Source organism: Glycine max, chromosome 20, assembly GCF_000004515.6.
Source record: "Glycine max cultivar Williams 82 chromosome 20, Glycine_max_v4.0, whole genome shotgun sequence".
NCBI classification, from domain to species: domain Eukaryota; kingdom Viridiplantae; phylum Streptophyta; class Magnoliopsida; order Fabales; family Fabaceae; genus Glycine; species Glycine max.
In genome coordinates this window covers 40,658,390-40,685,275 of record NC_038256.2, presented here as the reverse complement: position 1 = coordinate 40,685,275, position 26,886 = coordinate 40,658,390, and the positions used below count along the sequence as shown (strand labels likewise).

General features: G+C 31.8%; 3 protein-coding genes across 3 annotated transcripts; 1 reads left to right on the top strand and 2 right to left on the bottom strand.

The window, feature by feature from the left end:
* The first annotated feature begins 3,318 nt into the window (after positions 1-3,318).
* Positions 3,319-11,154, top strand: LOC100803293 (probable serine/threonine-protein kinase At1g54610). Its single transcript, XM_003555363.5, has 7 exons — positions 3,319-4,003; positions 7,874-8,158; positions 8,243-8,560; positions 8,739-8,960; positions 9,346-9,440; positions 10,140-10,239; positions 10,742-11,154. Exons 1-7 carry the CDS (start codon positions 3,566-3,568, stop codon positions 11,087-11,089), a joined length of 1,806 nt encoding a protein of 601 aa, XP_003555411.3. The 5' UTR covers positions 3,319-3,565; the 3' UTR covers positions 11,090-11,154.
* A 1,991-nt stretch (positions 11,155-13,145) lies between these two features.
* On the bottom strand, positions 13,146-13,860 carry LOC100776380 (uncharacterized). The gene has a single exon (XM_003556113.5). The coding sequence runs from the start codon at positions 13,715-13,717 to the stop codon at positions 13,457-13,459; it is 261 nt and encodes an 86-aa protein (XP_003556161.1). The 5' UTR covers positions 13,718-13,860; the 3' UTR covers positions 13,146-13,456.
* A 9,561-nt stretch (positions 13,861-23,421) lies between these two features.
* On the bottom strand, positions 23,422-25,839 carry LOC100775837 (peroxidase 12). Its single transcript, XM_003556112.5, has 3 exons — positions 25,496-25,839; positions 24,596-24,790; positions 23,422-24,252 (listed from the first exon to the last, which is right to left on the bottom strand). The coding sequence occupies exons 1-3, from the start codon at positions 25,748-25,750 to the stop codon at positions 23,632-23,634; spliced, it is 1,071 nt and encodes a 356-aa protein (XP_003556160.1). The 5' UTR covers positions 25,751-25,839; the 3' UTR covers positions 23,422-23,631.
* Positions 25,840-26,886: the final 1,047 nt, after the last annotated feature.

The window sequence follows — 26,886 nt, the reverse complement described above, 5'->3', positions numbered from 1 at the left end:
TGGATTAGGTGTCTAGAGCCGACTACTGATAACTTCATAGTTAACCACACAAAATTATGTGGCTTAGCTTCTGTTTTATATTTAATTTTTTTGTTAGAATTTTATTGACATTGACGTTAGACAATAATACACAGGGACAATCATTGATAATTTGATATCAATGACCTTGTATGCAATGCTGTAAGAATATTGGTTTCTGATTTTACGTCAAATTTAGATGGATTAGCAAGGAATGAATTAAAAAGTAATATTTGTCAGTTCAGTATTGATGGTCACATACCTTTTAGACTGCTATCTTCATGGTTTTCTGTAAGAAAAAAATGTTCAAAAATACATTGTGGAATAAAAAGATTTATTTTGTATTTAAATTATATTATAAACAGATGACATATTAAAAGATGTATCTATTGATGAACTCTTGAAGTATAAAAATTCTTGAATAGTGTAAAGACTCTACGTGTATTCAGACCGAGACTAACCTCTATTCGTCAACAACTTTGATAAGTGAAAAGATAAGAATAGAGAAGTGATTTTGGAATCAGTTTCAACTTACAGTCCAAGGCTTTATTTATAGCACGCTAGGATACCAAATTTTGATCTAATCAAAATCAGTATTGATAGTATCTTTTTTAAGGTATATTACTTCTTGTTATCTTTTATTGCTAACCATTTAGCAATTAAAATTGAAATAATAATTGACCAAGTCAAACTTTTATCTAGCCGCTTTTTCAACTCAAATTCCAAATACAAAATTATACATGTTTGTTTCTCTTCTTTCACCAAATCTTTCATATTATTTATATTTTCAGTACTAGCAAAAATATAATACACTTTTTTGAAATCAATTAATCATTTGATCATATTAAATTCTCTAATTTAATTAATAATTAAATATTAAAATAATTTATTTAACAGAGATTAGAATACTCGTTTGTGTATGATCTCGTAAGTTCAATACTAAGGTGATATATTAATCAAGGTAGGCCTCTAGCAACCCTCCTTAACGTCCATATATAGCAGGAAGTAACATTTTACTTTCAAGAACCATTAGAAGAGTAGTGTAATAATTTTTTCCATCTTTACATCTCTGGGTTAACTCTAGAGTATGGTCTGTCAAACCCTTTTGAGTTAACTCATAATGACTTAAGAAATTCATTTCTTCTTTCATTTACTTTTCCTAGTCAGGATATAATTTTATTCATAGAGCTCAAACTCATTACCAAGAGTTGATGGATTCATTCTTGATTAATCATTAATTTTACAGGTATTTAATCATATCCAATATCCATTCAACAAGTGTTCTAAAACATTAAGTGCCCGGATTCAAAATACAACAAATAATCTGTTAATTACTATGACAATCTCAGGTCAAAGAAAATTATTATACCTCTTCTTGAGAATTTTTTATTGACAATTTATGGTAAATTTTAACCATTAGAAAATTTCAATTGAATAAGTTCAATGATCACATTAACATGTGACTCATCTATATATGTAAATTAATAAATGAGATCTATTAATATTTATCAATAAATATTATCACATATATATTAATCTATCCGGATTATTGATATTCTATTTATAATAATCCTATGATCAAGAATGATTTAGATTAAAATTAGAACAAACTTGTTTTTCATTATTATAATCTCTATTATATTAACAAGTCTTTAATTTTAATCAAGGACATTATCAAATGGATTATTTAGTCAAATAGTAAAATATGATAATGAAAATAAAATAATATTTTATTATTAAAATTAAAATTAATTACATGATAACTTGGATAATAGGTATACAAATTTATTCCCAATATTTTTTTAATGGTCACGTACCTTTTAGACTGCTGGTTGCATTAGGTGTATCAAGTAACAAATGAGAAGGCTTATTCGATCAAAATGGAATAATGGGTTACATAATCACTTTTAAAAGTTACATTTTTTTACAGGAAAAGATACATTTTTTTTATGATTAAATTTTAGTTATTTATCCAAAATTTAATCTTCTCTCCGTATATAATTGATTTCTCAGAATGTCTTTCTTAGGTAGAATGCCAAGTAAAAGAATGAACATAAAAATCATATGATACAAGGAATTACTAATAATGAAATTTTATATTTTGATAGGCTTCTTAGGTGATACCAATTTATATCTAAAACATCAAAAGAATCTATCTAAATTGATTAAACAATATGTATAAATACTTCTAAAACTTCTAAAATCCTTAAATTCAATTCCTACATATAAAAAAATTATGTCCAAAACACGAATAACTTTAATGTTTTATTTTGGATGTTGTGAAAGGAGGGAAGTAGATGAAAGTTGTAAACAAAAAAATATGGTGAAAAAAAGTCATTCAATGATGTCAGTAATTTTTTATATTTAAATTGAAATAAATACTTATGTTTTTTAAATGATATTTAATGAAATCATTATTCAAAACATTATGATGTTATTTTCTTTTGTCAACCCCACCTATGTGTGATGATAGATGTTCATTTAGAAAAATCTTAAACATTGGAAAATATATTTCGATTGGATCCTTTTTTAGTTTAAAGGAAAGAATTAAATATGGGTAAAATAGAGTTTATGACAATTTATGTATAATATTCAATCAATTAAGTTAAATCTCATTAGATAAGTGATATAAGTTGTATAAAATGATGTAAATTTGATAGTTTTTATTGTAAAATATTTAATATATTAATAAGTTTGATAAATTATTATTAATATTTTTTTTAATATAATTTAATTTAAAAGATAAAAAAATATATAAATTTTTTAATAGAATAATATTCTAATAAAATTAAATTAAATTGAATCACCTATATTTTTTAAGCTTAATTTGATCACGAAAAATCGAATCACACTCAACCACAAATACATCTGAGACTTTTATATTCATTTTATTTTTCACCTTACTCCGTTTCTTATTTTTGTCAACACTCTTTTTCATTCCCCCCGGGGGTCAAAGGTACCTTATAATCACATTACATGAAATTTAAACTCCAATATGATGTTAGCATAGATATAAGGAATCTTCTTGAATATGATGTTAGCATAGATATAAGGAATCTTCTTGGGTATCCGAATACTGAGAAGGTTGCGGCCGTGGGACCCAAGAAAAGAATAAAAGATCTAACATATGTGCCAGAGACAGAACACTCACTCAACCAACAAATCATAATAATTTGTGGTTTTTAATCAAAATAGTTTAATTCAAATTCAGATTCAGATACTAACATTAGATATAAAATAAATGATATTTGGAAGAAAAATATTTTACGTTTACTAGGAAAAAGTCAAGGCTCCAAAAAAACCACTCATATCTCTCTTGGTGTCTGTGACACTCCATGTCTGCCATTGATCTTCTCACTTGCAACTTTCAAGTTTCACCCTTTCCCATTGTTTTTGCCTGTGTGACTGTGAGTGAGAGTACCCACAGCAACATTCAAAATGTGCCGTCCATGGTCGGCTTCTCCCATTATTCTTTCTCTCTTTCTATCTTCTCCTTTTCCTTGGAGCTGCAGCATCCATAGTCCATAGAAACTGAACACCCGTTATTATGGGCTGTGTTCAGGCCAAGCCATTGGATTTGGAAGAAGGTCCAGAATACAGGACCCTAGACAGGTTGAAGTTGGATAATGGCTGTGTGCCAAGTACCGACTTTGTTGCTCATAGAAGATCCACCGGTCAAAGACATCATGAACCTAATAAGGAGTATGAAAGGCTGCATCAGAGAAGAGAACAACCCAGAAAGCAAACTAATGAACTTATTGAGTCTGGTGTTGCCAATGCTGAAGGGCTTCATCATAAGGGCAAGGTGGTTGGAAGACAGGGGAGGAGAGTCACACGTCGTGATGATAAGAACTTGGCAAACCAGTGTTGCTTTGAGGATGATATGGTTGATGGGTGGCCAAAGTGGTTGGTTGATAATGTTCCTACACAAGTGTTGGCTGGCTTGGTTCCCAGGAGTGCTGAATCCTACAAAATGATTGATAAGGTTGTCTTTGTTTCTTAGTTCTGTTCTGTGTAGGTTTTAAATTATCATATGGATTGGACAAGGCTAGGATATGAATATGATAAAGGGTTGTGGAGAATTCTTTTTGGATCACCATGGCTTTAGTACAGAGTATCATCAGCGTTAATGACTAATCTGAGTTGTGGCGAATTCCAAGTACAAATATGTTTTTATAAAATTTCTCTTACAAAATTACTTGGTTATATATTCGGTGCATAGTCCATCAATATGCCATATCGTGTTTGAAAAATATTTGGAACATTTTTCGTGATGTTGCATCAGTGTTCTGTTCTGCAATTTATATTTTTCTCTCCTTGAATCTTAGCCGGTCCCAAGCCCGGATAAAAAGAGAGGGTTGTGTTAGGCTTTCGACAGCCAACGTAAAACTTTGTCGAATCTCTACGACATGGATCAATTACGTAATAATGTGAATGCTAGGTCGTTGCCCGGAAGCAACGCGCTGTATGGCTCGAGTACAGTGTCAAAAGAGCAAGGGCCGCTGCAACGCCGCCCGGATGTAGTGAAAAGTAAGCAAGGGTTCCCACATTTTCGTGAACGGGTGTGGGTAAAGAAGCTAATTCATGACAGAAGGATTCGCTTTGGTACATGGAATATAGGCACACTTACTGGAAAATCTATGGAAATAGTGGATGTTATGGTGAGGAGGAAGATCAATTTTATGTGCCTACAAGAAACTAAGTGGACAGGTGAAAAAACGAAAGAATTAGACAACTCGGGATTTAAGCTGTGGTATACGGGAAAAATCATATCAAGAAATGGGGTAGGGATTATTGTGGACAAGGAGTGGAAGAAGGATGTCGTGGATGTAAGAAGAGTAGGAGATCGTATCATAGCCTTAAAATTGGTAGTGGGACAAGACACCTTTAATGTTATTAGTGGGTACGCACCTCAGGTTGGGTTAGCAGAACACTTTAAGGTAAAATTTTGGGAGGATCTAGAAGGGGTACTTCAGGATATACCCCAAGGAGAGAAAGTTTTCCTAGGAGGGGATCTCAATGGACATGTAGGTAGCGTGGCTAGAGGTTTTGAGGGGGTGCATGGGGGTTTTGGCCTAGGGGAGATGAATGGGGAGGGTAAATCCATCTTGGAGTTTTCGGAGGCTTTGGATCTTTCTATAGCCAATACATGGTTTAAGAAAAGAGAGGAACATCTTATCACTTACAAAAGTGGAGGGACATGTTCTCAGATAGATTTCTTCCTTATCAGGAAGTCTGATAGAAAGTATTGCTTGAACTGTAAAGTTATCCCGGGAGAGAGCTTGACTACCCAACATAGAGTTTTGGTTATGGATGTAAGAATTAGAGATAGGGCAAAGAGAAGAAGTCCTATGGTAGCACCAAGGATCAAATGGTGGCACTTGAAGGGTGAGAAACAAGGAATCTTCCAACAAAAGATATGGGAGGGATGGTGTGGACAATCACAAGGAAGTGCAAATGATATGTGGAACAAGATGTCCCAAGAGATTATTAAAGTGGCTAAAGAGACGTTGGGTGAATCTAGAGGTTTTGGACCTAGGGGTAAAGAATCGTGGTGGTGGAATGAAAGTGTTCAGAGCAAAGTTAGAGTAAAAAAGGAGTGTTTCAAGGAGTGGTCTAGGTGTAGAAATTCTGAAACTTGGGATAAGTATAAGATAGCTAGAAATGAAACCAAAAAGTCGGTGAGTGAGGCAAGAGCCCAAGCTTTTGACGGACTATACCAAGCTCTAGGCACCAGGGACGGAGAAAGATCTATATATAGGCTTGCTAAGGGTAGAGAGAGGAAGACTAGAGATTTGGATCAAGTAAAGTGTGTTAAGGATGAAGAAGGCAAAGTCTTAGTGCATGAAAAAGATATCAAGGAAAGGTGGAAGGTGTATTTCCACAACTTATTTAATGATGGATATGGATATGACTCTAGCAGTCTAGACACAAGAGAAGAGGACCGGAACTATAAGTACTATCGTCGGATTCAGAAACAGGAAGTAAAGGAAGCGTTGAAAAGAATGAGTAACGGTAAGGCGGTGGGGCCAGACAACATACCTATTGAAGTGTGGAAAACTCTTGGAGATAGAGGTCTTGAGTGACTCACCAAACTCTATAATGAAATTATGAGATCAAAACGCATGCCGGAGGAATGGAGGAGAAGCACGTTAGTGCCAATCTATAAGAACAAAGGGGATATACAAAATTGTGCAAATTATAGGGGAATCAAGCTCATGAGTCATACCATGAAATTATGGAAAAGAGTGATCGAACGGAGATTAAGAAAGGAGACTCAAGTTACTGAGAATCAATTTGGTTTCATGCCGGGAAGGTCGACCATGGAAGCGACTTATTTATTACGGCGGGTGATGGAGCAATATCGCATGGACCAACAAGACTTGCACTTGATTTTTATTGACTTGGAGAAAGCGTATGATAGAGTGCCTAGAGAGATTTTGTGGAAAGCTCTAGAGAAGAAAGGGGTTAGGGTTGCATATATTCGAGCTATCCAAGATATGTATGATAGGGTATCGACTAGTGTTAGGACACAGGGTGGAGAGTCAGACGATTTTCCCATCACAATTGGTTTGCATCAAGGGTCAACCCTTAGCCCCTACCTTTTTACCTTAATTCTGGATGTCCTCACGGAACAAATCCAAGAGATAGCGCCGAGATGCATGCTTTTTGCAGATGACATAGTCCTCCTTGGAGAGTCGAGGGAGGAGTTGAATGAGAGGTTGGAAACTTGGGGACGAGCTCTAGAAACACATGGCTTTCGCCTAAGCAGAAGCAAATCGGAGTATATGAAATGTAAGTTCAACAAAAGAAGGAGGGTTTCTAACTCAGAGGTGAAAATAGGAGACCATATTATCCCTCAAGTCACACGGTTTAAATATCTTGGGTTTGTAATACAGTATGATGGAGAAATTGAAGGGGATGTGAATCATCGCATTCAAGCAGGATGGATGAAATGGAGAAAAACATCGGGGGTGTTATGTGATGCAAAGGTACCGATCAAGCTAAAGGGAAAGTTTTATCGGACTGCGGTAAGACCGGCGATTTTGTACGGAACAGAATGTTGGGCGGTCAAGAGTCAACATGAGAATAAAGTAGGTGTAGCGGAGATGAGGATGTTGCGGTGGATGTGTGGTCAGACTCGACAGGATAAAATTAGAAACGAAGCTATTAGAGAGAGGGTTGGAGTAGCACCTATTGTAGAGAAGATGGTGGAAAATAGACTTAGGTGGTTTGGGCATGTAGAGAGAAGACCGGTAGACTCTGTAGTGAGGAGAGTAGACCAGATGGAGAGAAGGCAAACAATTCGAGGCAGAGGAAGACCCAAAAAGACTATAAGAGAGGTTATCAAAAAGGATCTCGAACTTAATGATTTGGATAGAAGTATGGTACTTGATAGAACATTATGACGGAAGTTGATCCATGTAGCCAACCCCACCTAGTGGGATAAGGCGTTGTTGTTGTTGTTGTTGAATCTAAGGAGTTCCAAAGTTATCTACCCTTGCATTGAGAATTGGTTATTTGAATTAGGCGATTATTGTTTGCAATGTAAGGTGCAAGACAGTTCTATTGTTTGTGCAGTGCATGATCGTTTTCAAAGCATTATTAATCATAACCTTAATAGTATGTACTATGTTTGATATATTATGAAAACTTCAAGCATTCATGTAATCATGGTATTGATTTCTATCTATATTAAAAAAGTTATGGTTTCATAATTATTGACAATCTACTATGCAAGTTTTGTTAAATGTATAGATTATTTTTGGCAACCAAAACTGAAGGGCTATTCTAACTGATAATGGCAGGAGGGAGCAAGCTAATTTACCTAGCTTATGTTATTTACGTTTTGCAGGTAGGACAAGGAACCTACAGCAATGTTTATAAAGCTCTGGATCAAGAAACAGGAGAAATTGTGGCCCTGAAGAAGGTTAAATTCAATACATCAGAGCCTGAAAGCATTAAGTTTATGGCAAGAGAAATTATGATATTACAGAGACTGGATCATCCCAATGTATTAAAACTCATAGGATTAGCCACTTCACGAATGCAATACAGTATATATCTAGTTTTTGACTTCATGCAAACAGATTTGGCAAGAGTTATTGCTCGTCCTGAAGAGAGACTAACTGAACCACAGGTTAAAAGATTCTCTTTGATGCTTTGGTCATTTTAGCATTTGGATCCCTTTATTCTCCTTAATGATCTTAAAAAGTGGATGTAGGTCAAGTGCTATATGCATCAATTTCTTTCAGGTCTTCAGCATTGCCATGACAGGGGAATTCTGCATCGAGATATAAAGGGGTCAAACCTTTTGATTGACAAAAATAGGATGCTTAAGATTGCAGATTTTGGTCTAGCCAATTTTTATGGACCAGAGCGTCACCAGCCTCTCACAAGCCGGGTTGTGACACTATGGTACAGAGCTCCTGAGTTATTGTTAGGTGACACAGAGTATGGAGTTGGTGTTGATCTATGGAGTGCTGGATGTCTCCTGGCAGAAATGTTTAAAGGAATTCCAATCATGCCTGGCAGAAATGAGGTGATGAAGATAATGACTGGCTTTTTATCTTTTTAAGTATTTTTGGCTATTTGTGAAATTCTTTTATATTTTGAATTGTGTTTTATTTCTGCTCTATATAATTTTGTGTTATGCTGTCTGCATATCTTACTGAATACAATTTTCTAGATCCGCTAATCATGAAATTCCATGCTTCCAGATTGAGCAGCTTCATAAAATTTTCCGGCTATGTGGTACACCATCAGAGGAGTATTGGAGAAAATTGAAACTTTCTACAACTTTTAGACCTCCAAAGTCTTATAGACCTAGCCTTGTAGAAACCTTAAAGAATCTCCCTCCATCTTCTTTAGGTCTTTTGTGCACTTTGCTCGCTTTGGATCCTGCATTCCGTGGCAGTGCATCTAAAGCTCTTAAAAATCAGGTTAGTAAAGAGTAAAGACAACAATGGCTACTCCTGACTTAAGTTATTCTGACTTTGAACCATTACACTACACAGTCAACATTACTTTTCCATAAGATTGAATTTTTTTCCAGTTGCAATTGTTGGCTACGAATTTGCAATTTCCAGTTGCCAATTAATAGAATACATATCTTATACATGCACATGTGTATTCTCGTTCTTGTGTGCTAATGGTTTAACAACCTTACGCATTTTGATTTGACTAATCATTTTCATGATGAGAAGTCACACACAAACATGTGCAATAACATTAAGTTCAGCATGCAATTCCTAAAGAACAGCTACGAAATAATTACATGCCTAAATTACTCCAAAATTCCCACATACAAGTGTCTTTTGCATGCAGTTTTTCATTACAAGCCCATTGGCATGTGACCTCTCTGGTCTGCCTGTTATCGTCAGCGAGGATGATGAATTTGTTCAAGCCAATGAACAGATCAAGTAAGTTGTTTTTAGCTATTAAGGCTTTGAGAATGGCTTCAGTCAACTTGTTACCCATGTACATATCCTTATTTTCATAGCATATATGATAGCAATTAATGGTACATCTCTTATTGTCATAGTCAGAGTTGTACCATATGGGTTATTCTGTTTTCGGAATTTAGCTGACTATTGTTTCATTGAAGCAGTATATTGTTGCAACTAGTTGACTAAAGGATCCTTCTGTCAATTATCTATGGCATGATGTTTTTTCATCTTTTATCATGAGAGTCATTTGCCCATCTGTGTTGCCGTCAATAAAGTAATTCTATTTGAATTTTCCAGAAGTTGAATGCAAGACAACGCCAAATTCATTTCTGTATATCCTTTTTGTACAAGAGAGTGGAGATTTTAGGCAACATATTCTGATGAGAGTAACTTCTATAACCCTTCTCTTGCCCCCAAAATGGACAGCTTGATTCACAGTTCATACAGAAGTTGTTACTTGTTTCATTCCCCATATTGGTATTTGTGCTTGGGTTGGGTGATTCTGACATATGTTTATGCTACAGAATTTTCTTCAACATGCGGCATAGAACAATTAATCCAGATACATTTGTTCTAGTGTGATAATTATATAAAATATTAACTGACTAAAAGATTTAAATTCTTAATTTCAGTACTGGGAAAAATATCTTATTGCTTTGCTAATATTTACAGGTACATGAACTCTAAAATCAGGCGTTCTCGTACATATATGGAGCGTCGCAAGAATTCAACATCTAAGAGCCCATTAGAACATACTGTATCTTCTAAGGAGGTATTAAACATTGTGCTTTAGGACATACTATGACTAATGACAAATTGAAATTGCCCACTCATGCTTGATGCGGTTAGATTCAATTTTTTGTTTTGTCCACCTTGAGATAGAACCAAGACTTCCCTGTTACGTTTCCTTCTATTTGGTTTCCCAATAGCTGTGGTTGTGTTGACTAGTTTCTCATTATGCCAGAGAAAGTGTTTGCTTGGAACACCTTTTGAGGTTAACATATATATTTGGTCCACTCTTGTTACAGTTGGAATATTGTTCACAGTAGACCACATGATAAAATAAAGCTGGTGCTATGTCTCCATGGACACAACAATACCAAAAAGAAAAAGAGAAATACATCAATAATTTAAAACTACAAATATTTTACTTTGTTCTATGTATATGTTGATGTTTATTCATGCTTTCTTTTTGTTATCATTTGGTTATGTAAATGTATTACAAATAATTTAATGTACGTTTTTTGATGTATTGGATTCACATATTATTTCAGGAATTGACAAGGAATGCTAAACCTGAAACTTTTGTTCCAACTGAAGACATGGATAGCACAAGTAGTACCTCATCTAGTGTAAACCCAGGAGAGGCTAAGGATCAATCACCTTTTTTTCTATCTCCATTTGGAGCTTTAGATCAAAAGCTATCTCCAAAAACCCATCACCATGTTAATGGTGGTGAAAAAAACGTCAAGAACCTTCCTCCATTACCCAAGTCAAAACCAAACGCTAGCAAGAAAGATGAAAGCAAACACAGACCTGACCACTTTTTCAGGTCAGCTTCCACCATAGAATTTAGATACTTAAAAAGGGAGGAACGTTTACTCTTGGAAATTGATGATTAGGCTATACGAGATTATGTAAAGGCCAATATGGTTATTTTTATTTTAGTATTTGATGTATTCTGAAAAGCTCTACACATTCTTTGCACTCTTGGTGTGTTCTGATTTGTCAACCCACTCTCCTAACATCTTGATTCTTCTGTTCAATAAGCATCAGCCCAAGTTGCATGCTTGTCCAAATCTCTTTGATTAGATTGTAAATGAACTTTACGATTGAATTATACATTCATTTCCTTGGCATAACTTCATGCACATGGTTCAATTCCAAGATTTGAGCATCGAATAATTGATACCATATTTGATACTCTATACAGTTATCTCTTATTGCTCATTCACTTCATATCTTCTTCGTATACACACATCTCAAAAATACTTTTCTAACACTAAAGGGGACAGCAAAATTTTTGTACAACTATAGTGGTTGTTGTCCCTTTAATTTTGGAAAAGAATTTTTTTTTTTATAGGTGTGTATAGGAAAGAGATGAAAGTGAAAGATAGACATAATCGTATAAATTGTCAAATATAATGTCAATTATTTGATGTTTAAATGATAAAATTATTACGGAAAAAATAATATTGCTTGCTACACACATTTTGGTTCTTATGTTCAGGTGGGACTAACTATAATAAGTTGTTAGCAAGGATCAACTAATGTAACTGCAAGTGATGTGTACATAGCATTATTCTCATAGAAAATAAATAATCATTAACGGAAGAATTAAAGATCTAAATATTTTGTTTAATTATTTCGGGAAGAAACTTGCACTAAATTGTTCAATCTTTTGCCTCTGCTTTTTTATACAATCTGTAATGGAATTTGTCAAAGTTTCACGTAATTAGTCACCAAATTGTCAATTCGGAAGAACGAAGAAAACAATGAATGTAGAGCTAGAGACATAAAATTGGCTTTGGAACTTGTAATTGATCATTTTCCAGTGTTATCAATAATTAAATTAAGTATTTGCTTATTCATATCATTGTCAAGCCTAGGAAATTTTAGTTGTCCACATCATTCATGACGAACTGTGGGTTAAGGTGTCACATTCCATGATAGCCTAGTCTAAATCTCTATAATCCTTCCTACTTGTTTGTTTTAATCCTTTGCCGTTTTCTGTTTCATGATCAATTGATTGAAAGAGTTCAGTCATTGAATTTGGACTCGCGGATTTTAAGATATGCAGAGAAAATAGACTACAACGTGTAAGGAACCGTTGAGTGTTAATCACTGGCTTTAGAGTATCTTTCCTGGGACTGTTTAAAAATAAATTGTTGAATAATGAGTTGGAGGGTTAAAGTTGTTAATATGAAACAAAGAGATGATTATATTAAAGAGAGAGAATTTACTTATACAAATAAATGTTACATATTGAATATGGGACTGACACATGTAAATTTGGGTTATGGAGAGAAACTATTCAACTCTTTAATCACAGGGTTTTTTAGAACCATGCGTCTTGTGTTGAGTATTGAAACTCCAATGATCAAATCCAACTACAAATATGCAAATTGTAACGGGCATGTTTACCGTCGTTTCTTAGGCAAGTTTGGCTTGAATGAAAGGAAAAAATTTAGATTAGCCTTTTGAGAATATTTCAGTGGGAGATCAAGTTAAATTAGGCAGATCCAAGTTAGACTTGTCTGCTTCTTGAAAAAGTCAACAATAGAAATTGAAGCCCATAAAATACTGTTTAGATTGCAGATATTGGAACTTGATAAGTACCATCACAAAACTTTTGACAAGGAATTAAGAATTTATGTATATGTCTTGGTAAAAGTGAATGATAAATCTAAGTTGTCTCTTATATCATGTGAAGTAACGAATGTTTGAAGTTACTTTATTAGCTGTATTTAGCCATGCCTAAAAAATTAGCCAAAAAGAAAAGCTATAAACAATTAATAAAGTAGCTAGACCTCAAATATCAAGTTTCTAGAATATGATATAAAGGAAAGATTCATTGTTAAAAATTATAAAGTAGAAAACTATATTAAGATTTCTACTATTTCAGATCATTGAATGAGAAGTTAAGACAGCAGAGCACACATCCAAAAAGAAATGGACTAAACATAAGAATTAAAGTTTATTACTAATCACAATTTTCAGAAACATTTTTGAATTCTTGCATGTTTGATACAAAGCATGCTAGTTTGCTGCTCTCCCTCTTACCAAAAACCAGCCAAGAAACCCTTGTTTGCAGAACATATACATATTCCAACCCAGCTAGTCCTCTCATCATTTTTTTATGCATAACATCTTACCTCACAAATACACCACTGCAACATTTTCCTTTATAAAGGCCTTACCTTCAAAGTTGATATTACTGAACACATGCTAGCCCCATGGCAAGCAACTCTTATGTTTGGTCATATAGTTCACACACCATAGCGAATGTCACTGAACTTGTTCTTGATCCACTTGAAGCTGTTTCTGACACTTGTTTTAAGCTTTCCCTCCACTGTCAACACATTATAGGCCTTGATTCTCTTCTTTCTCTTGAGTTCTGGATCACTTGATGCAGAAAACCCATTTCCCTTCTGGTTTGGCCCATTGAAATTGTATGAGTTGGATCTTTCACTGAACCCAAATTCAGTGTAAGAGCAGGAGTATTCAGGGAATGACTTGCTTTTCTCCATGACCAAATCCACCAAGTTTGAGAAAGAAAACCTTCTCTTTGATCTCTCAGAGCATGAAACAGGAAATATTTGTATTACATAAGCAAAAATGGGACAAGCTGGTTGAGGGTTTTTAGAGAGAGAAGGGTTACATCAACATCATGATCCTGTGTGGTGGCACCCCATGTGTGGTGTTGGATAGTGCCCTTTTGAGCTTTGAGAATCATGAGGGTCATTGGTAGTGTGGGAAGTGGGGCACACTTGTAGAAATAGGAGATGCCACCATCTACACTAGTGATGACACAATATGAATTCTCATGGCCACCCTTTATAGTGGGGGGTCCCAAGTTGGTTGTTTTTATTTAGTTTTTGATATGAGATAAGGCACTAGGGCTGTGCCTTTGAACAAATGCTGAATTGCCATTTGCATGCTATGATACATTCACATTTATATTGTTTGGTCGTGCAGAACTTCTTGTGTCCCAACCATTTCCTAATGAAAAGAAAATGGGATTCACCTCGCTCTCTCTCTCTTTATGTCAAAATCACTGGTTTAGTGCTCTGTGGGGCCATGGACTTTCTTTCATGCAGATCAAAGATTGAAAAGATTATCTTCATCCGTTTGCTTTAAGTGAGAAATTATCTAATGCAATTATGATCTGCTATATATGGTTGACCAAAATAAGTATCATTTTTTGTTGCACAAATGCGACAAAACCATCTGTGTTCCACATTTTCTGATCAAATTTTTCGTGAATAAATCCGTTTCATTCGAAACTGTCCACTAAATCTTATCCAACCTAACAAATTTTTTACACAATAATTGTGGGGGTCGCATGGTTGTGCTATCACATATCAAGTTGCATGCTCAAACCTTAACTTTCATCAATAAATTCAACTTAATATAATGTTATAAAAATACAAAAGAGAAATCAGAGTGTCTTGTATGACTTAATTAGTGTAGACTTGTAGTGATTGCAGAAGTTAGAAACATGAAAATTAAAGACTTGGATACATGTAGACCCACATGTGTTATGGTATGGGTACCAAATCAACTGGCCTATAAAAGCTTTGGTTCTCCCTATTGTTATAGACTACAAAATATATTAATAGCATCCAAATGAATCACTTGGCCGATTTGGTCCATTTAGCAATATATCAGCATCTTCATGAATCTTCTCAAGTTGAAAATAAGAAAAAGAATGCAAAAAATAAATGCAAATGGTAAAGAAAAAAAAGTATCAATATAGTCTGAATTTTTTAAGAATAAGCATCTTATGAATTTGCTGTCTGGAATCCAAAAGTAGAAAACCTTGCAAGCCTCGACCAAAAAATATGTTGAAAAGGGACCTTGCTTATTTCTGAATACGGTCATGGTTCAATTGGTGGATCGCAGAAGGTTTATGTTCCCCCTCAGACAATGAATATTCTAAATGTTCTGCCTCTGATTTTTCACTTCATATACTGGGGATAAAATCCACTACTTTACATATAAGCACTCTGTTATATATTATTGTTGACACATATTAAGATTGCCTAGTCAATATTAAATATTTTTTAAAACAACGAATACTACAAAATTACAAATCGAACGTGTCCATTAGTTTGGCTTCTTTTATGATTTAGTTAAACTATATTTTTGCAATAAAAATTATATTAAAATATATGACGACTTAAACATTATTAATTTTAAATTTAAACATTCAAATCGTTTCTATTACGTACTATTTTCCAATTATGATGTCAAATAATGATATAGTCTGTTGTGGTAAATAATTATACTTCGGAGCAAATTTTTACAATAATTAATGAAGCTTAAGTCATTTCTTAAAGATATAGTCATTCGTATGATTGGAGGACTTGAAGAGTGTAATTTTATTTTGAAAAAATAGTACTGTCAGTTGAAGACTGTTTTTCACGAAGAAGCAACACCTGGAAGCATGAGTAATACGTTCACAAACTTTATATTTTAGTATTTTAATTGAAAGAGGAACGATAGCTCTTAGTAATTACTTTTATGAAATCCTTCACGAAAAAGGCACGGCACTCATTCCATGGGAAGTTGGGAACAATATTAAATATTAATTCGCAGGGTAGCAAATCATGGGTAGGTGAGAGGGAAAAATAAATAAAGTAAAAAAAACTGAATCACATGACACTTAAAATTCGTAAACCCATTCGTGTTAAAATTTTCAATATTATTCTCAAGCTTAATTAAATTTTTGTTCCTAAAAAATTCATGATTTTCTCTTTTATTTTTAACCCTTTATTTTTCAAATGAGTCCTCCGTGAAAAATTTTCTATCAAATAATCTTGTAATTTTCTTTAACTGTTGAAATTGTATAATATAATCTACTGGCCGATGCCAATTATTATTGTGGACCACAATTCATCGATTCAATCCAAGTGAAGACAATAAGAACACTCATCCGAAGTACGAATATTTTTAATGCTGAAAACAAATTAACATGCAACTAATAATTAACCTGGTTTTGAATTTGCATTGACTAAAGTTTATTACAGCAAAGCCAGCATCATAATGTTGATACCAGAAGCAACCCTTGGCATTTCAGCATGCAGTACTTGTGGTTTTTTTTTTAACATAAATCCCTCAAATACAATGACTCGTGCTGGTTATAACAATGATTGATCCACATTCCATCACTCAATTACCTATGCTGATCCAATAATGATATGCAATTATTTCTTTTTAGGTTAAATTCAGCTAGACTTTCCCCTTTTAGTCCCGGCATGCAGATAGACTTCACATGACACGAACTGTTCTTCATATGGAGTGGAGTAAATATGCTGCAAACTGCAATCATGTTTTTACAGTAGAGTTTTTCTTTCTTTAAACTGTTATGATTATTACATAAGGGGAAAAGCTAGCTATATATAAAATTAACAGCATGTACGATCATACAGAATATGCTTGTGAACATTGCAAAGTAATCTGTGCAAGCATCTTGGTGTGATGAATCTTTCTTAAGAAACATGCATATTCAATAAAAGAGTAAAACATAATATTAGTAGTTAAAATAGTAAGCATAGATCATTTTAATCCTTAAAATTATGAAAAACTCATTAAAAACGTTTTTCCTTCGTTGAATTAGGGTATCATATCCTTATACCCTAAAATTAGAAAAATTACTAAGTAATCTAAAATCATTATGTATTTATGGTCTTGACCAATCTTTACAAGATACATATTTAAATTTTTTAATTTACAAGAGAAAATTAATTAATAACACTTCCCTGCAAGCATGTTTGGGATTTCAGCTGTTTTTTTAGAAGAAAAAAGGTGTTTCAAAAATACATGCTATATAGAGATTAATGTGGGTTATGATAATTTCAATAAGCTACTTAATAATTTGTTTGGTTGTTGGAACACACCTTGTGTTGCCAATTATCCTTAATAAATTTTTGCCTTTCAAAAAAAAAAAAAACTCAATAATTTCTCCTATTTTTTTAATAAAAAAGAAAGAAAAAACATGTAGTCAGTTACATACGGAGGGTCGAGTCAAGAATGCACTCGTACATTAGTATTTAAAGCAAAACCCTTGATTAAGTTGGCATGAGAGTATAAGCCTTTTATGTTGAGAAATTAGAGTCTCAAAGTTAGGATGGTGCCTTTTGGTGAATGCTGAGAACCTGAATAAGTACGTGTTTGTTTTTCCTCAATTTGCGGTGGCACGAAATTCGAGATCATTTCATCGTAAAAGTAAAGACATTATTGCTTGCTGGAAATAAAAGTTGGCACAAGTAATTCAAACACGCCATTAAGGCGTACGTGGTCGTTCTCAAGTTAGGCAATGACCATGACGAAGTTAAATAGGGATGAGTACATGTGTGTAGTGAGTGGAAGCCCTACACTTAAGGATGTCTCCTAGTATACAGTATTATTAAGCACCCACCTTGCACGTTTTCCTGTCCTCTATTTCTTAATTTCCAATCAAGATAATTGTTACCTTCACACCAACTTGGACATTAGTTCTTCCTCATCCAAAACATGGAGGTCACTTGCATTAATTACCTTATACCTAATTGTGAAACGGTTCACTCTGTTTTCTTTTTTTCTTTTTTGAATGTCATTAGGAAGAGATTCAAATTCATAAATTTTTCTTTTTTTATTTTTTCTTCCATCATCATGTTAATCTTATAATTCCTAATGATTCACTCTATTACCTACTGTTGTTCATTTAACAATTAACCCAATGTCATCAATTTACAAATTAAATTGTCTCAGAGAATGTAATTAAGATATAAAAAAATACACACAATAAATCATATTTAATATTGTAAAATAAACACTCAAATGATTGCTTCAGAATGATCCAAAAATTAAGTCCAAGACTAATATATAGTTCATTGTATATTTGTTCAGAATTAAACATTAGTGTGTTTATTTTAAAGAAATATATAACTCTAAAACAGGACAAAAATAAGGTAACTAATGACTATTGTCATAGTAGAATCTTCAAATCGAGCAACTGAGAACAATATAAGGACTAACGTGCAAAATAATTTTAATGAGTAAAAAATGATAACAAATGTTACATGTGATGAATCCTGGTTATTCTATATTTAATTAAAAAAAATTAACGGAAATTATTTATTTGTCCACCGTAAACATTATACATCACTTGTCCATATCGTGGTGATGATAAAAATATTTTGGGTAAATGATATGAAAAGAGAGATATAAAGAGGTGGGCAGAGAAGTAATTAATGAGATGAGTGGTTTCTAAAGGAATATGGTTGAACTCTGGAGTCTGGAGTATTCTCACTGCTTGGCTGAAACGAGTGTGATTTCATTCCCTTTTAGCTTGCAGCTATTAATAATTAATGGCTGTCATAATCATTAATCAATGCACCTGTCCGGGTACACTTATAATTTTTTTTTTCCAACGTCCGATATTTTCCTCAAAAGTCCAAATCAGATGTTATTTAATACAGTAATTAAATTTTATCTCGAAAATCTTAAAATATTTAAATGGATTTCACATTGATGGACCTTATAATACGATAATAATATTATTTTGATAAGATACTATTACAGCAATATTGTTCCCAGGCTACCTTAGCATTTTTTTCATCTATTTTATTTCGTGACTGTCACGTTCCTTTCTAGCTTAGTTTTGGTTTATTTCGTGGCATGTATCTGTCACGTTCCTTTTCTAGCATACTTTAGGTTTATTTTGGGGCTTTGGCCCTCCTGTTAACCAAAACAATAAATGGAGAACTGGACAAGTAATTGAGAGAATCCAAATTCGAAAAGTACAGCATAGGCTCTGATTATTTTTTAAAAAAGTACGGACTAATATCAACCATTATTTTATTTTATTTTAAAAAAAAAAAGATATTTCTATCTGTGGTTGTGCGTGAGAATTGGTGGGTGCAATAACTACACTGTTATGTTGATCGGTTTTCTTAACTTACTAATCTATTTTTAAACAGTGTTTCCTTTGTCTCATAATTTTTTTTCTTACATATATTTTTTGTCCTTTAAAGTTGAGTAAAAGAAATTTAGTCCTCTTTTTTTTTCATAAAATATTTACTTGTAGTCCTTTTTTGCTGCACAAGCTAGCTATGGAATAAAAAATTTACAATCTATGACAACTTTTCATCTTTAAAATTCGATTTTTTATTTTATATTTTAATATATATTTATGACGGTTAAAACTGTCATAAAATAAAAAAAATTATCACAGTAAAAAATATCAAAAATTATGATTTTTTTTTTGTTTACACTTTCTAAAAGAACAAAAAAGAGCATTTTGCGGAACCAAAAAAACAACTTTAAATTTGAAGGATTAAAAATTTACATTTGAGAAACTAAAAACATATTTAAGTTTTTTTTTTTTGTTAAATTGTAATTTCTGTCTCCTATTATTTCAAATATGTGATCTTAGTCTCCTTATTGTTAAATTAAGATGTTTAATTCTCTTATTTAGAATAAGTAAATTTGTTTTTTAATAAATAATTGTTTTGTTGATATAACGTGACAATCAATTAAATAAAGTAAAAAATAAAAATGATCTTGATACGAATTGAAATTATAACCTTTTATTTAAAGATAAGATAATAAATTACTAAAATATTTACTTTATTTGCTTAAATTTATAACTATTATTTTATATATATCATTAGTTAATAATTATTAATTTTTTTCAAATTATAAAAATTTATAAATTACAAAATATTTAATATATAAATCTTTTTAATTTTATTTTATTTTATATCATTTCACATTTTATATTTTATATTTTGAATGGTTTACATATTTTATTTTAATTATACCAATTTATAATTTATTTTCATAGATTAATATATAAATTATTCACATAAATCATTTTATAAATTGATTTTAATATACAAATTATTTTTACTGTGCTTGTATAAATCAATACATCGATTAATATGTAAATTATACATATTACTGCATAAATTTATTTTAATATGTAAGTTATTTTTATTTTAATTATATAAATCAATAGAATTTTAATATTTATTTTTTAAGAAATTTACATGTTAATATTTTCATTTTAACTATTAAAACTATTTACTAAATAAGTTTTTTAATACCAATTATATAAATCAAGAAAGTTGCCTAAAGTAATATCTAAATTATTTATGTAATTTATAAAAATTATGTAAATTTATTTTTATATATAAATAATAATAAAAATATTTTCATTATAAAAAGTAATAAATTTTTATTTTTTATATTATTTAAACATTATTTTGAATTTACGTGATTAATATAAATTACACGAAATAGATTTTTTAAATAATCTATATATTAGTTTATGTATTTTTTTAAAATTATAATAAAATAAAATAAGAATAAATTTTTATATAGTATTTTATTGATTTGTATTAAAACAAAAATTTATAATAAAAAGAAATACATTTTCACGTAGAAGATGTAAAATATATATTGGACGTTTTAGAAATAGAAAAGTATTTTGCGTAAATTTGAAATTCATTGGCATAGGATTTTTTCAGATTTCTTTTTTTTTTTCTAAACATAAAATAATGATAAAATTATGTAATTTAAATCATTACAACAAATCCATATGCTATAATAGACCTAAAATGGAATACATGAATCTAGGAATTATTTGTTTCAATAGGAATGTAAAAATAAACATCAAGCATATTTAAAGATTAAATATTTTATTTTAATATATTAATTTTTATAATTAAAAAAATTAATAACTCTTCATTAATGATAAATGTAATATATGTTTACAAAATTAATTAAAGAAAGTAAGCGTAGTGATTTATTTATTTTATCTTTAAATAAAAATATCATGAGTTTAACTATTAACGAAAAGATTAAAATTACTGAAAAATAAAAGAATGAAAATTACAATTCATTCAATTTATTTTTATTAGTAGAAATCAAACTAATGAGTTATATTGATTAGTTTATACATATTCCTTTTAATTCGTTAGAATTAAAAACAAATACGAACAGATCGACTGTAACTTGAAGTAAATCTCCTTAATAAAATATGTAAGTTATAGAATAGGATGGTAACTTTTATTTTACCGTAATTTATTTTTATATAAAAATATATACTTCTGTTAAGTTGGACAAAGTACTTTTTGGGTTACATTTATCATGGCCAATTTTTAGCCTTTGGACAAGACAACAGATTTCAGGAATTGAGAAGTGTACGTACGTACCTACTTCTATATATACAAGATAGTGAAGCATACGGAGAGCAAAGATATTATTACCAAGTGTCTGGCAAATTTTCTTTTCTTTTGCTTTCAAATTTGGCCATGACTTTATTCTCTAATTATATGTGTCAAGGTCGATTAGTTTCTTTATTTGGTAGCTAATTCTTGTGTGATTTAAGCTTTTTTATTCATTATATATAGAGAGACATTGTTTTATCTAGCATCTGCAGGAAGAAGTGTCAGGACCGACCCATGCATATATGGGTTTCATATTCATCATTTGGGCCGTGATGATCCTGTTAATGCAAAAAAGAATGAGACTACTGCTTCTTCCACTTCCCCATGTTGCTTCTTGTACTTCTTTTTTCTTTTAAAACGTCCATTTCGAGATGTAAAATTATCCGAAAGTATTCTCTTTTTTACTTCCTTAATAACCATTCCAAAAGGTTAAAATATATTCCAGAAACAGTGCAGGAAGCAATAGCCTAATTAAGTATGATGGTAAGGAAGATTTGGTCTCAACGGATACATACACCAGCCCAGTGTGGCAGCATATATAATCTATATCTATATTATATTTTTTTAATTCATCATTATAATTTTAAATAAATATATTTTCTACCCACTTTTCTATAACTTAATTTATTTATTGAATGTTTTACTCTTTCTAAAATATGAACTATAAAATAATATAATAAATGGGGATGAACAATTTTCATGAAAGAACAAAAACAAACACTTAATTTATAGGATCAATAATTAAACTTAAATTATGTTAACATTTTAATTACTTACGAAAAATTATACTTTACTATAGTTTTAGTATTTTTATTGTAATAAATTTAAGAAAAAATTATTGAATAAATGTTTTATCTAACATAAAAAGTGTGAGTAATATTAATTTCTAAATCAAATTTTAGACAAGTCGTACGTTATTCATTATTTATATTTATCATCTTCTCGCTTATGTAAAATGTTGAAGCCTTTTCTTTCTTTACCTACGTAAATTATTTGTTAGGCAAATCATATGCATTTTTTATTTATTATCTTCTCGCTTATACGAGTAAATAATTGAAAATTTTATTTTGATTGGACAAAATTTAAATTTCTTTTATACATTAATATGTATATGTAAATTTATTAAAATGTGAATCACTTTATAACATAAAATGAAAATAAATATTTTTTTATGAAACAAGTAGCAAAACTTACACTTAATTCATTGGGATGAACAATTTACCTGAAGTCAAATTAGAATCTAAATTATTATGATAAAAATATGTTTTAAATTCATTTTTATAATATTCTTCATGTAAATGTTCATTTATTTCTTTCATCAAAACAAATTTAATGCTTGGATAAGTAATTGGTTCATATTTAATTAAATAACATAAACTAAATTTCAATTTAAAAATTTGTTTCAATTTTTTCATATGATATTTAAATTTTAAATCTTAAAAAAATTTAGATAAATCATTTTTTACATGTGAATATATATATATATATATATATATAGTGTACGTGTGTGCTGATAAAAAAATATCTTATTAAATAATAAAAAAACTATCTATATATAAGCTTGACGGTAAGACTGTTTGGAATAAAAGAAAAATTAAAGAGGTTAATCTAATTAATAACTTAAGCTTGTTAAAATAAACTAAAAGAGTGTATATATAAAAAGGTCATGGCCTATTTCCATTATAAGCTCAGGTCAACTCTTTTTAATACCCCGTATTATTTGGAGAAAGTCTGCTTTGAGAAAATTATTTAGAAAGCACATTTTTTTATAACATAGAAAGTACATATTGTGCATTATATATAGTGCAAACAATATTTAAGAGGCACTAACCGAATTCCCAAAATAGGTATCCTGATTAAGATGCTGTCTATTCAAATAGATTAAGGAGTGACTATTTTATTTTAACTTCTATTGATATATATTATAAAAACTAAAACAATATAAGGATATGTTTGATTGCATTTTTAAAAATATTTTCAATGAAAATAAAAACAGTAAACAATGAGAAAGAAAATGAAAACAATAAATGAGAAGCTCTCATTCGGATTTTTCCATTATAACTGAGGTACAAGTAGCTAGCTAGGGCCATTAGACAATGGTTCCTTATCACAAAAAAAAGCCCTCTGCTGGGAACAAGAAACAAGGGCTTATCAATTATTCATCATCACCACAACATATATATACAACAAACATACACTATCATGCATGCATCGACCCAGTCACATTACATTTCTATCAAAGTTTCCACCACATCTTCCACCACAGAAGTCAAGAGGGACTTGTTATTGGCATTTCTAACGGAGCAATTGGCACGAATCTCCCCTTGTTTCCCGGTGAGCACATTAAGCTGACCCATCTTGAGCATAGCGAACACAAACTTCTCAAAGAAGAGGTTCTGGTTGACGGCAAAGTCGGAGACAATGCCCTTAGTCCTTTTATCAGTGTACAAGTCTTGGTCGGAGGTGAAGAGGCCCTGGCGGTTCAGGAGGTCAACGTAGTACTTGTTGTCGAAGGTGTTGGGGGATCGGATGTCAAGCACAGTGGTGTTGTCGGTGTTGGCGGCGGGGCACGTGCGTCTGAGGTTGTTGCCGAAGGTCTTGTCCATGACGGGGTCTTGTGTGGGGTAGAGCCTGTTGGTGAAGGAGCTGCAGTGGCTGATGCCTATGGTGTGGCCGCCTGAGAGCGCTACGACGTCGGTGGGGTCGAGGTTTTTGGTGGCGAGGGAGCTTAGGATGGTTGAAGCGTTGCTTGAGGGTGGTGGAAGGTTGTCCAATGTCACTTGTCTTGTGGCAAAGGTTAGCCCATCTCTTCTTCCCAAAGGAATCTCATAGTCTGGTCCTCCTGACTGTAATTCAGAATAAACAAAGAATTGGACATGTTAAATTAGTAACCCATCCTTTCCACCGTTAACTTAGTGCTTTAGCATCGATCTGACCCAAATAACCATATCCTTAATATTTTTATCTAATTCTTAATTAGGTCTTGAATTTTTTTTTTCATAATTGATATACTTAAAACTTTTTTTTTATTTAAATTGAGTCTTTTCATTTAATTATCTACTGATATATATAACCGAGCCAATTGGTAGAATTTTCTTTAAAATTTTAACTTTTGTTCCTCAATTCAACCTAAATCAAATATTCTTACACAGGCATCTCATAAGCTATAATCCAAATAATGGTACTTACAAGGAAAACAGCATCACGTGCAGTGAGAGCAGTGATGTCGGAGCAGGAGACGACTCTTCCACAACTCTTTTCTAAAAGACCACGAAGGTTTTCGATGATCTTAAATGCCTCAGGTCTCAAAGTCAAGTTTGGTGGCGCTTCTTTCTCACCCGGCCCACTTGCTGATCCATCCAATAATACTGATCCATCACAACCCTACATGTTTAAATTTTTCATCTAACCACATTAATAACCGACCATAACCATCAATGCATATGTCAGCATATCTCCAATTAAATAGTACTTATGTTTTCAAAAAGTATCTAAATGTGCATTAATTTGGCCTCATGATACGAGACAGATTAACTTTGATTTGCATGATCATCATTTATATAATCATTGGTTTGTTAAAGTCTTTAAAGAAAAAGTTTAGTGATGCTATTGTGCATGAGTACCAGAAGTCTTAAGAGTGTTTGTTATTCACTTCTACTGCTCATTCTGTAATCTACCTAAGTGGATTATAAGCATAATACCAAGTTTGGGTAGTAGAAAAATTTCTAATAATTGTCTTTCAGTAAAACATTAGTCCCTCCGCTCTTAATTATAACATCTTTTTAAAAAATTATTTTTTTATAAGATTCTTTTTTAAATATTAATAAAAATAATTAAATAGATAAAAAGATAAGAAAATGACAATTTTAAAATAATAGTATAAATAATTGGCAAATTGTATGATGAGAAAATAATAATACTAAATTAATTATTTTTTAAAAAAGTATGAATTAATTAAAAAGATGTTATAATTAATTAAGGTGGGAAGAATATAAATGTTATGGATTTACATGAAAACAATTAAAGGAAAAACACCGCTTAACTGATAAGAGTGAGCTCTCCTAGCTTGGCTATTTAGTTAATTATTACCTGAACAAAGCAGTCATGGAAGTGAAGGCGAAGCAAGCCAGCAGCTTGAGCAATGTCCTTATTGAAGACCTTTTTGAGCTCTGATCTAACGATAGATTTAAGCTTAGGACAGCTTTTGTCGTAGAAGGTGTATGATAGCCCCTTCGCTGTAGGAGGCCTGGCTTGTGCCTCACACACTTCAATATTGTAAACAGAAAGAAAGATAGAGATGAGAAGAAAGCTTAAAATAGCACTCATACAAGAAATAGAAGCCATTATGATATCAAAAGAGGAAAAGGTAATGAATTCAGATATAGCAAGGCATCTCTAGTATTTAAAGATAAAGGAGTGGCTTTGAACCTGGACTAGTGAATGGGAATTATGGACCACTGTGCGAATATATTCATAAATTTTTTAGGAATTTAGCGTGTTAATAATATAAATTGACTTGGGGAAATTAACATATTGTGGTCAATTTTTTAAAAAAATTCTAATTAAGCAGCCGTGTGGTAGGTTCAAGGGACGTCTCTGCAGGCTGCAGGAAACAAAATATTAGAAAATGACAATGGCAAATGGTTGAAGGATCATTGAAGTTTATTAATTGGATTTGATGTAGGTGGGTCATTGTCATTGAATAAAACCCAGTGTGTCAAGATAAGGAGAAGGTCACGTGTTGAGTACGAGGGTAATTAGGTTACTGATTTTAATTAGGGCAAGTGGGCGGCTACATCTTCAAAGTACTACTGCCCTGTTTGAATCTTTAATTTTAACAATACTACTGTTAAGAGGGGCAGAGGTGGCTCCTGTATTTCAATAACGTGGAACAAGTTCAATTCAATTTTGATGGCCGGTTCACCCTTTTTGCCAATGTCTTGCAACCAAAGACGTAACAATTTTCTCTATTCGACCATGATGCGGGAAATTTGGACTTAATTCATGCAAATTACTTTAGAGTTTAAACTCTTCACTTTTCAATACTAGTATTATTTACTAGCAACGCATGTCTTAGAAACATACATTTTACTGATATGGCCTTTTTCTTGTGGGTATCAAATTTAAAAGATAAATCACTCATCAATGATCGGTTTAATTCGCACGTTATATAAGCTTCCTTGCCCCTTCCTTCCTCAAGAGTGGTCTCACATTAAAATTCGACTTTAACCATATTATTTAATCTTTTTTTTTTTTAAGAAAGATGAAATATAAGTGTGGGGTGAAATTCTAAGTCAGATCAGAATAAGAAGATTGAGCACCATATAAGGAAGAATAAAACCTATAAATTTAAACCTTAAGATTTTGAATTAAAGTGTGATATCAGGTCTCTTATATAGTTGCTCATGGCCTACTAGTGTAAATCTTTCAAATATTTACCCCATCGATTCTTCATAGTGTAAGGTGAAGTTTCATATCGG

Excerpts from the sequence above, each read along its gene's own strand:
- LOC100803293 (XM_003555363.5), top strand. The coding sequence starts at position 3,566 with ATGGGCTGTGTTCAGGCCAAGCCATTGGATTTGGAAGAAGGTCCAGAA. Across the intron at positions 4,004-7,873 it reads CCTACAAAATGATTGATAAG|GTAGGACAAGGAACCTACAG; the intron begins GTTGTCTTTGTT and ends TACGTTTTGCAG. Across the intron at positions 10,240-10,741 it reads ATACTGTATCTTCTAAGGAG|GAATTGACAAGGAATGCTAA; the intron begins GTATTAAACATT and ends ATATTATTTCAG.
- LOC100776380 (XM_003556113.5), bottom strand. The coding sequence starts at position 13,717 with ATGGAGAAAAGCAAGTCATTCCCTGAATACTCCTGCTCTTACACTGAA.
- LOC100775837 (XM_003556112.5), bottom strand. The coding sequence starts at position 25,750 with ATGGCTTCTATTTCTTGTATGAGTGCTATTTTAAGCTTTCTTCTCATC. Across the intron at positions 24,791-25,495 it reads TCCATGACTGCTTTGTTCAG|GGTTGTGATGGATCAGTATT; the intron begins GTAATAATTAAC and ends TTAAACATGTAG. Across the intron at positions 24,253-24,595 it reads CACGTGATGCTGTTTTCCTT|TCAGGAGGACCAGACTATGA; the intron begins GTAAGTACCATT and ends TCTGAATTACAG.